We start from the raw sequence: 11779 nt of genomic DNA on the forward strand, positions 1-11779 counted from the left end.
ATATTTATTTTTGACAAAATGTGAATAAACCACATTAGGGATGTGTGTGAAGTTATTATTTTTTTCACAAGAAAATGAATTAGCTCTAAATTTATAGTTGAGCCAAAGACATGGTTATAAAAAAAATATTTAGATAAATTACAGGGACGGCCCCCGAGAAATGTCGTTCGGTGCATTGGGAAGAGGATAGAGCGCCGATCTCGAAGCAAAGACGTGTCGAGATGGGGATACCTCGGCCATTTCCCGTGAGGGTGACGGGTGGCATCCATTATTTGGTTAAGGTTTTTGAAATTGGGATTATGGGGGCGCAACACGTGGAGGTGGAGTGGTTTGGATCTCCTTTTTTAGTTGGGTGTGGGCCGGGTCTAAATCTGGGCCGAGATGTTGATGAAGTTTCCTTCATTTTGGCCTATGTGAAGCCTTCATTGAGATGTGAAGTGGGTTGGCTGTTAACTCTTTGGATTGGACCATGGGACCTGGATGGTGGATGGCACACCCAGAGTTGGGCTCTCAAGTTGTTCCTTTGATCATTATTATCAAAGGGAAGTTCGGGCTGAATGTTGGCCTTGTTTTTGCATCGGAGGAGACTTATGTTTCACTCGAATTGATTATGCCATCGGTGGACATTATCAGTAGTCCAAATTTGCTCGGAGGGGAGGACCCGTTGCAAATGTACGGCTAGCGGTTCCCTGTTTCCTCTTCGCTCCTACCGGTAGGAGTAGCTGTTTGTCGGTTTTTCTTTTGTTGTTTTCTTTTTGTTCCTTGTCTTTGTCCACGTCTAGTGGATTTTTTTTGTAATCGGGCTCTTTTATTTTAATGCAAGTGGTTTATACATCTTTTCAAAAAAAAATAAATAAATTACAGGGACTAAATTGAAATTTTCCTGCTCTCCTCAAGGGTATAAAAGGGCATCCAAAATGCTCCCAAGTTTGAATGCCCCGCCATTGAATCCTGAGAGAGAGAGAAAGAGAGAGAGAGCTCCCTCGAAGAGTCCAATTTCTCCGCGATTCCGAGATCCATAGCTCCGATGTCGTCGTCGGCGGTGAAGGGAAGCACCAAGCGAAGGGTGAAGGAGCCTCAAACCCTCAGATCGGAGAAGAGGAGGTGCGACGACGACGACGATGCCTTCCTCCATCTCGATCTATCCAGGTTCGTATTCCATTTCTAGGGTTTTCGTTTGGGTGTTTTTTTTTTTTTTCTGATTAATCACTTGATGGATTGGATTTTTTTGGAGAAATTTTAGTGATATCAAAGGGATCATCTCGGCTCTGCAGCAGATCAGAGAGAAGGCTCAGAAGGATGACAGGAAAAAGAGTGAAGAGACGATCGGAAGGTCAACAATGTGTACCATATATATATATATATATATATATTAGAAGCTATCAATCTCTTTCGTTTGTGTTTCTTTTGGCTAATCAAATTAAATTGAAAACTAAATTGATGAATTGAATCATAGATTTAGGTTTAGATTAGGCTTTGCTTGCTGAGATTTTGGTACTTTTGGCTTGAAACCTGTGAATTTATTGGCAATCTTTTGGTTCCAGTGTGGCATTAGAGATTCGATCAATGATAGATGATGCTAAATCAAGAATCGAAAAGGAAAGGTCTGTGGAAATTGTATTTATATATTTTTTTGTTTTTGAAATATTGTGAAATGGTTGCTTTATTGTTACTATGTTTATAACTTTTATTGGCAGGCATGCATTTCTTAAGGCCCTCTTGAAGAGCTCTAAAGAGGTTTTATAATTTCTTGGGCTTTTTAAATGAAATCATGGATTTATTTTTTCTAATATACTCCTGCAAAGCTTCATACTTGCATTCATTTGCTTATAAAAATTGGAATTGCTTGTATTCCTTAAGCCAAGTTTGTTGCATACTTACCCCTACAGGAGTGTATATATGCAAAACATAAATTATATATTCTCGATGTTTGCAATGTATATCCCTGAAGGGTGTATCTGTAAGGTGCTTGGTCATGTTGGGGTGTTAAAAGCAATTGCAAACTTTATAGAGGTGTATCTGCAACAATAAGCCTTTCAAGGGTATAAATAATGCAAAAATTAAAAAAGAAAAAATAAGAAGACAAAGAAAGATCCCATTTTCAAGTTTATTTATGCCTTGTTTTGATGTTTTGATGAGCTGTATGGATTGTAGTGCGAGAACACTCTGAAGAATGAACATGCTAAGTTCCAAGCAGATCAAGAGAAGTTCTTCAAGGAGAAGGCTGTGCATCTACAGACTTTAAAAGGTATTTGGAGATAGTAGTTTTGCATATTGCATGCTTTTTGTACTGAGCTTCACATAATTCCTGCTCCTTGCTAGTTGTGTTATTTGTTTATTGGAACAGTGCATGTGTGTGAATAACCGCTCTTCTTGATAAGATTAGCAAGGAAGTTGGAGTGTTCTCTAATTCCAATAGTGAAATAGAAAGAAGAATGCTCTCTGATGACTTTGCAGTGTCAAGTTTCACTTAGAGAGCTATAGAGTTTAACACAGGGTTATGATCTGATTTAGGAGGAGATTTATTATAATGATGCTTGAAACAGGATTATTTGATGGGTGGTTATGTAGTCACGAGGAGTTAATGTGGCAGTGAGTATGGTATCTGTCAAATAAGCTTCCACCTTGGCTTAGTTGAAGGCTTGTTCACCATATTATTTCTTTTAGCTGATCCTCAGCTCTCTCTCTATTTTTTATAACTGTGGATTAATGATAAATTTTGTCTTATGTCATTTTAGCTGATTTGTTTAAGATGTTTGAAATTTGATAATACACTCTCTTGTTAGGCTAACCACAGAAAGTTAATGATAGGCATCCTCTTTTGGATCAGAGAAGTTTACATATAACACTGCTCACATTTCTTTTATCCATTTTATAAGCAGATACTCTATAACTTTATTCAGTTTACTCTTTTTTCTCTTGCAGAAATATTTTCCAAGTATGAAGATGAAAAGGAAAATCTCTTTGCACGTTATGAACAACAACGTGAGCACGGAGAATTCTCCCAAAATTTATAATTGGTGTCATTATTATTGCAGAGGAATGTTTGCCTATCTGTCCACTTTACTAATACAGGGAAAAAGGAGAAGTCTACATTGTCAGAGTTAGAGAAGAAATGTGCTCAAAAGATATCAACTGCAGAAGAATCCTTGAAAAAGAAGAAGCAGGTATATGTTTTGCATGATTTCCTCAAACCAATGTGGTTATTTTTCTAGTGCTTGTTCTACTGATTCTAGTAACTTAATCCTATAATTTGATTATAAAATATCATGAAGTATTCCCTAATCTTTTGTTCTGAATGGTTGCATGTCCTAGATACACAATTGAACCCAGAACCAGCCTCATACTTTATTTGTTCATTTATTTACATTTTTGAACCTCAGGATGATAAATCCTTCAGCATTCTCCGTAAAACTCTTGGTTCATTTCTGGACAATGCTTCAGATGAGGACTTCACCATCGATGAATGAGAAGAGCTTTTAAATTCATGCCTGAACTCACTTGTGAAACTGACCCTCACCAATATCCAGGCAAATTCCAGTGTCGTATTCCTGAATTCTATGTAGATAGAAATTATAGGATTAGACAATGCTCATTAGTTAGTTGAGTGATTTTCGTATTTTGACAAACTGCTGGTTTCTAAACAACAATGCTGTGCTATTTTGTATCTGGTTCTATTTGTATTTTGAATGTTTGATGTGTCTATTTTGCATCATTGAATGCATAAGACTTTTCTCTTAACAAGGAAGTGAATAGGTTATAATGATATGATCTAAAAGGATGGTTGTATTTTCAGATGAGATGCCCTGTTTAAATTTATAAGTTAAAATAAACTTAATGCATAAAAAACTGACTAGAATGGGAATGTGAAGATCATCTTGTGTTATCCACAAACACATATAAAAAAGGAAAGATATTATTGGTATGATGCACATAGTAAAATAAATTGGTTTTTAACATAATTATTTTTAGAGTTGGTTATCTCATTATATGAGAAACAAATTACTCAAATTTATTTCCTTTCTCATTGGCGTAACGTAAAGAGATATATATACACACGCACAAAATGCTTAGAAGATTTCTGAATGGGTTTAAGACCAAACCCTTCTAACAAACACCTAAAATGGTGTTTGGAAGTATCCCACGAGCTTTCTTAATTTTTAATTGAGTAAATGAATGTTAATATTGATCATTAACATTAGCAAACAACACTAGTCATTAATTTTTAAAAAAAATACATAATCTATTTTAAAACATTTATTTTAATTAAGGGAAGGGTAACATTACTTTTCCAAGTAACCAGGCTTTCTAACTCAATTACAATTAAAATGATCATGATCCCCAGAAAAATATTGATCATTAGGTAGAAAAATCTATTTGATAAAAACTGGCTTATAATAGTAACATTACTCAAAATAGATTTATTTAATGAAACAAGGTGTAAAAAGTATATATATATATATATATATATAACAAGTGCCTGATAACATAAGCATTTTATAAATTATTCTGACACAGGTAACCGTATACATCATAAAGTGAAAGCTGGTATTTAAGTCAAATAACTCCAAGTTTCAGAGGGTAGATCAGACTAAGAACTGACCAACTTGTTAATTCTTTTGCTTACACTGGTGAATTTCGCCGAACCTTCGAAGAAACACCATGTGCAAATTAAAATGCAGGTGCATTTATGTCAATACATGGGAGTGTAGGCAATGATTATTTGTGGAAGCTGTGAATAATCACTGCAGTAAACCACTCTTCTTGCCCCATCCAATGGCCAAAATATAAACAATGATGCAGCTTCCGATGGTACCTAATGTCGTCTCCCAGAACTTGGCGTAAGGTGCGCTGTAGAGGTCAATGGTTATGTTCATTCCGAACACCCCTACGACCACGACCCCTGCTGTGATCACAAGAGTTGCTGTGCTGAGCATGACTCCCATCTGAAGAAGCTGGTTCTGTTTCTCATCAAGCATGATGTTGATGTAATCCTCAGTGTCATCAACGTACTCTCGCAGCTTCACAAATACCACAAGAGAAAGGTAAATTTTGTCAGTCATTTGTGCTTCAGAAGAAAATAACTGAAGTACTCGGTACTAAATTTAACTCGCATATCCTGAATCAAATTTCTAATCAGAAAGAAAAAAAAAATTGTTTCACATGATAAAAGTATGTAGTTTTTCAAAGGCCATAGATTCGATTACAACATAACTAGAATCATCACTCTGATTTCAGAAATTTATAAGATGGTTTGTTCAAAAGCATCAGCAGGCTTTGTATTTCATCTCTGATTTCCATGCAAAAGAAGTTTCTCTACAATCGTTTCTACGCTTCAAAATAGATTCTGCCTATAAATTAAGTTTTTTGCATCATTTGGTAATTGAGAATGCAACCCATCGATGAAGCAGCATTGTGTGAGTTGAGATGTTCCAGCAAATTAATTTAAATAAGTTTCAGATCGTCTAATATTGACCTTCGGTTCATATATGATCTAAAAAAAACCAGAACTAACATTTTAATGTCACAATGTCTCCAATGCATTTGCCTGTAAGAACTGAGATTACGTAATGCACTGTAAGAACTCAACAATACTAATCAACTGTTCTGTTTGATGCTTGTATATGTTATGTGCTCAAATATGCCCTTTGCATCAAATGATCGGTGTTCCAATGTTATGTTATGGAGAACTCGATTCCCCAAACACTTGAAATTAGAAACAGTCAAACATAATCTAGAAGCATGAGCACTGATACAAGCAAAGACGTAACTCAGCAGACATGATATTGAAACAATTGCATCCTATCCCAAGTTTCCTAAAAATTGTGTAAACAATAGGAAAAATGGTAAAAAAAACAAAGCACGCTAGTGCTGATGTGAATTAATTAAAGTATTAACAAAACAAGTACACATGCTCAAGCCCATGATGAAATCACATGCCATTCAAAAATTCTTTTGATGAAATAAAGGAAAAGAATAATAAGAGCACACAAATTAAAAGGAAGAGGTTGCAGCAAACATACAGTTGATAGCTTATTTAAGGTTCCATCTATCTGAACAAAGTAAGCTTCTAAGAGCATCTCCAGATCCTCGATATTAGGCTTGAAACCACATAAGCTGCCATGGCTGCTCTCTGCGTCATCCTTGATATCTTCATCCCTATATATTCAAATAATGCAATCTAAGAAATGTCCAGCATGATATCAATTACCCACAAGAACAAAACAACAAAAAATTTGAAGGAAGATATGCAGATCCATAAAGCATATATGATATATTTTTTTTAATTATATTTATCTCAGCAATTTAGTGATATGGCAAGATCAGCAGGCTTAAGAGCAATTTAAAGATTGAATAACATGAACTACGCTGGCAAAGAGCACTTATAGAAGCATAAGATTCGCAATACTAAAGTGTAGTCTCATAACAAAAATTGAAAATTGCAACAAGATATTTTCCTTTTTTTACCCTGAACCAAGATAACTGAAAAGTGCAGTTTAATTATTTTATAAAAAAATCCAAGGAAAAGCATCTACACCTCTATAAAAGGAAATGTGGACATTACTGCAATTACTTGAAATCACTATCATATTTATACATTGCTGTGAGGAAAAAAGAACATAACCATCACAAACAAATAAATTATTTTCTGCGGATCATGATATTCAGTTATTATAACATGGGATAAAACATACATCAGACATGCCATCTTTTGTGCAATAAACAATAAAGTACTTCATATAAGTTAACCCTCATTACTGAAAACAATTTCCATAAGAGTGAAGGCCAATATGGCATTATGTAAGGAGAAAAAACTCATGCAAGAAAACCTTTTGAGAAGTGCCGATAAGAAGTGAAATAACATTTGTCTTTTGTTTGTTGAATTGTTACTCACCTATCCTCACCCACTTCGAATACATCATTGTCTAACTCAACTCTTGACGAGGTTTCACCAACTGGTTGGCGAACAAGCTTGTCTGTCAAGTACATCTCAGCCATATCCATGTCATCATCTAGTAGATGTTCAAGTTCATCTCTAACCTATCATATATAAACAGAACAGCTGAGAGAGATTAAATAAAACTAAATTTCAAACATATATCAATGGATTGTGAGTTCATTTCTATTCACTTAGAAATAATGCAGCGAAGCAAACAAGGACTCCCATCGACCAAATATGATGCAAGACAATTAGGGTCTTTGCACAAACCAATTGATGTAAGCCCAATACTCATCCAGGTGAAATTATCTAATTTATACAAAATTTGAAAGGAGAAGGCAGTAGTAAATTTATCACTTCACGGGGTTGCAGCAATCAAAACAAATGATTGATCACCTTCTGTACACGGCCAGAAATAGCAACCAAACGACTCTTTATTTGTCTAACACGCTCAAGGTTCAGTGTGCTGATTTTAGAAGTTAACTCATCCAAAGCTGGATACGCCTCTTGTTCCAATGTTGATGTCTACAACAAGAAAAAGTTGTAAGCTTAACTGACACATAAAAATTATGCCAACCATAATGTAATTGTAAAAAATCACATATTTCATTTTCAAAATGAAATATAAATACACAACAGACTGAGGCTTAATAATAGTAAGTTGCAAATGAGCAGATGTTAGAAAAGGGTTAAAAGGGTGGTAAATCGTACTTAAAAATTAATTAATACTATATAAAATGGTAAGAAATTACAGTATCTATTTAAAATGTCCACGAAGCAAATATTAATATATCATACAACTAGTCGGTGCGACATAAAAATAAGGGAGAATGTTCAATGTTCAGCCAAGGCCCCATTGACTTGAGACCAATTTGGTAAGAATTAGAAAAAAAAGAATTATAATGAGGAAAATGACATCTGGTTGCTGTTTTTTTTTTTCATCCCAGTTATGATAACCTTAAATTAGTATGGGCAACACAATTCCACTATAAAGATGGGGAAGTAATAATAAAGCTTGCAGGAATAACTAACTCGTGTGGTTATAAATCTTGTCAAAAGCCTTATTCTGGCTTTACTCTCCAACCAAACAACTTAAGAAGTTTATAAAACCAGAGCCACAAAACTCACAAAGAGAAAAACAATCAGACAAATCGAAGTATTCTACTTTACAATACTTTGTGCACCATTTATAGCAGTCCATAATTATGCCTCTTAGTTTCCAAATGGCAGGTCATATTCAAATTTATCATCAACAACAGTTGAAAGCATAAGTTTGCACATCACAAACTCACATTATCTTCATCATATTTTGAACTTCTGTTTGCTATGGGACAATAACAAGATAACAGTGAATCTCTATACATCAGCACAATAATATCTTTTAATGATATTAGGAGTTGCATGCTGAAAATAAAGATGAAGTAGAAGAATATATATTTACAAAATAAACAAGAAAAATGGGTTCTATCACATATGCAAGTACATAACTCATATTGCTTTTAATGTGAAGCATGTATAAGTGAAAAATACAAAATATTTTAGACAACATGCAAACTATTATAAGGAGTAATCCAATAATAATCTTAAAGAGAAAGGCCATGGTAAAAACAAATCTATACCTCAGATTCAAGGCATCTGCAAGCAGATTCAAGACAGACTTCAAGTGCTCTGAACTCAAAAGGTAATACTTTAGTGACACCATTTTTGCATAAGTCCAATGGAGGCCTTGGGCTACCTTCTGCCATTTCAACATTTCCAGTTGTTGATGCTAGATACTGGTTGGGACTCCCACTTTGTTGTCCCCCTACACCACTCTGATTAGGAGATGATACAACAGCCTTCATCCTATTCTCTCCATCCATGTCACTGGACTCCGCAGCCTAGTAGAACACAGATACTAGAAATTATCCATATGTTTACCATGTCAATACTAGAAGAAAAAAAAAAAATCAAATACTTCTATCATCAGTTTGGTGAAGATTGATCAAATTAACCCCATAGTGGTTTGCTCAGGCCAAATGTAGTCTGGCAGAAAATCTGAATTAGTAATGATCAGTTGTAAGCAAATTAGTTCATTGGAAGTTCAGACGAAGGCACATAACTTATAATTTATACATTAGTTCTCTAGGAGTAGGGAAAACATGTATCATGATCGAGGGCTAAACAATGGTTACCCACATTTCAAGCAATAAAGAATAAATGCTGGTTTGAACATACCAACTTAGGTCTCTTCCAGTAATTCAAGCTTTTAGTTTTGGATCAAGCATGCCTAACATGAAATGAAAGCCAATGCAATTAGCAAAGATAACTATTTAGCATGCACATAACCAATAAGTGTGCACATATACTAACTAAAAGAGGCATTTGTTATTTTATTTTATTTTTCATAATGAGTATATTAAAGAGTGGAAGTTAGCCATATTTTAAAAGTTAGACTCTGTTTTTCTATAATCTCGAGCTTTTGTGTTAGTCAGCCAACGAAAAACAAACCCAATAAACAAAGAGGGAAAATTAATTTTGTTCCTAAAAATCTCAAGCCTCATGCTCCCAATTAAAAAAATTCAATCAGATTCCTTGAAAGAAAAAGAAAAGAAATTAAAATTTTAGCACATATCAGATGAGCATATTAGAGAGTTGAAATTGGCTGTATCTTAAAAGTTTGAGTCCATTTTTCTATAAGCTTGAGAGTTTGTGTTGGTCAGCCAACTAAAAACAAACCCAATAAACAGAGAGGGAAAATTAATTTAGTTCCTAAAAATCTCAAGCTTCATGCCCCCAATTAAAAATTTTCAACCAAATTCCTTGAAAAAAAAATTAAAAAAAATTAAAAAATTAAAACAAAATAAATTCATAAAAAATTTGTTATCTTATACATAAATAGAAAGATAGAGATGCAATCATTGATAAAAGCACACTGTCCATGAAAATTACAGGTTGCACATCCCAAATTAAAATTTCCATGCAGAGCAATGGCAAGAATAGAAGATTTACAAACATAGAAACATCTAATTTCATCTCATATCGAACGCTAAATATTACAAAATGGAAAAACTAATTTCTTAAATAAAAATTATACATCTTGCAAAAACAAATTCATAAATAAACAAAATTAGGAAAAATGAACAAATAGTCTGTGTTCAAATTTGGGGATAAAGAATTAAAAGATAAAAAAAAATGAAAAATACACGCCAAACACAAAAGAAATTTTCTACAGATGGGTTCCATTTCATCACTTTTATCATAAAAAAGAACACAATTCCCTCCATATTTTCTTATTTTTTCCACTAATTTCCTTTGATCCAAGCACACGGCCACAAAGAAAACAACACAAGAGAAACAGAGAGGAATTCCACAATACCTGCTCCGACGGCGGCTGATGAGGACTCGAGGTCCGGGCCTGAAGTTCCTGAACGAAAGGAACCACCGAAGGCTCCTTCGAATTCGGTACCAAAACCTCATTAGCAGTGATAATAGCCTTGATATGCTCCAGATTGATCACGATCGCCCTCTCTCTTCCCAGAATCGTGGACGGGTACGAGAGCAACGGATCAAGGACTCTGAGATCGCGCGCTGGGAGCCCCGTCCGCCGCATGATTGAGTGCTTTCCAACCTCCTCGAGGTACGAGGCTCCGCTAGCCGCCACCACCAGCCACGCCCTGCTCGCCGTTCCCTTCCTCCTTGCCCCCGGCGCCGATACCCGGTGGTGCCCATCGTCCTCCGCCGCCGCCACTGCCGCCGGTGCCGGGTTCGGTGACCGCATCATCGCGAGATCTCCGATTGGGTTTCTAGGGTTTCTAGGGTTCCTAAGATGAGAGATCCTCGCATTTCAAGGACGTGAACGATATGGAAACTCAAAAGAGACGGTTGTGAATTGTTATACTTCGATGGCGCCCGAGCTTTGCATGAGTTTTCTAAGTAAACCATTTTTACCGACTTTATTACAGACCATGCCAATAATTAAGAGCCACGTAAGACTACACTGGTTCGCTTTTCAATGAAATGAGTGGGTTAGATAGGATTGGTGAAATTAGAAGTGGGGGTATATATTTGGAAAGTGAGAGGACAACTGATTGTTTCATCAGTCCACGGGGCGTTGACAAAAGTTCAACGAAGAACAATTTTATATAAATTTATTTATTTGTTGTGTAAAATTCCTTAAATACCCTTTTAAACTTTGGCGAAAAAATAAAAAAATTTATTGCCTCCATTACACAGATAAAATCATATGCTATGTTTAGAAAGCCCACATTTTTTGTCTATTTTATCAATATATATATATATATATATATATGAAGTTGTGTTATGGTATAATTTGATTTTGCCGATATTTGTATTTCTACTATTAGATTTAAATCTAATTGCTGTAAATCATCTCTTTTGAGATAAAAAACAACAAATCCCCCCATTAGCCATTCTCTCTGCAAATATATGATTTGATTACTATTCATTCTATTGTTGTTATACTGGTTTGTGTTTGTATTTCTCTGTCTCTATCTTTAGTTGATGAATTCTCTCTCTCTCTATTATTATTATTTAAATTTATAATTTATTTCAATTTGAAAATGAATTAATTGTATGCTCCTACGCAATTGGCCAATTGCTAATATATAATATTTTTAAAATCATTTTTTATGTACTCGGAAAAATATATTTATGTATTTATATGTTCTAATTTTTAAAACTATTTATAAAATAAAACAAATAATGCATGCATTTGTTTAGAAATATAATTAAAATATTAAATTCTAAATACAAATAATTAATATGGAGCAAGTCAAAGGTTAAGGGCATTTGCGGAAATTCAGGGAGCATGTGTTAAATGTATGATGATAATGACAC

General features: G+C 34.7%; 2 protein-coding genes across 2 annotated transcripts; one reads left to right on the forward strand and one right to left on the reverse strand.

The window, feature by feature from the left end:
- Positions 1 to 942: 942 nt before the first annotated feature.
- On the forward strand, positions 943 to 3740 carry LOC120275984. The gene is made up of 8 exons (XM_039282724.1): positions 943 to 1149; positions 1244 to 1333; positions 1545 to 1604; positions 1698 to 1737; positions 2155 to 2248; positions 2926 to 2985; positions 3076 to 3167; positions 3384 to 3740. The coding sequence occupies exons 1-8, from the start codon at positions 1028 to 1030 to the stop codon at positions 3468 to 3470; spliced, it is 645 nt and encodes a 214-aa protein (XP_039138658.1). The 5' UTR covers positions 943 to 1027; the 3' UTR covers positions 3471 to 3740.
- Positions 3741 to 4477: 737 nt separating this feature from the next.
- On the reverse strand, positions 4478 to 10779 carry LOC120275663 (magnesium transporter MRS2-F-like). Its single transcript, XM_039282323.1, has 6 exons — positions 10299 to 10779; positions 8560 to 8820; positions 7337 to 7465; positions 6896 to 7041; positions 6024 to 6159; positions 4478 to 5021 (listed from the first exon to the last, which is right to left on the reverse strand). The coding sequence occupies exons 1-6, from the start codon at positions 10701 to 10703 to the stop codon at positions 4743 to 4745; spliced, it is 1356 nt and encodes a 451-aa protein (XP_039138257.1). The 5' UTR covers positions 10704 to 10779; the 3' UTR covers positions 4478 to 4742.
- Positions 10780 to 11779: the final 1000 nt, after the last annotated feature.

This window comes from Dioscorea cayenensis, chromosome 14 (genome assembly GCF_009730915.1).
Source record: "Dioscorea cayenensis subsp. rotundata cultivar TDr96_F1 chromosome 14, TDr96_F1_v2_PseudoChromosome.rev07_lg8_w22 25.fasta, whole genome shotgun sequence".
Taxonomy (NCBI): Eukaryota; Viridiplantae; Streptophyta; class Magnoliopsida; order Dioscoreales; family Dioscoreaceae; genus Dioscorea; species Dioscorea cayenensis.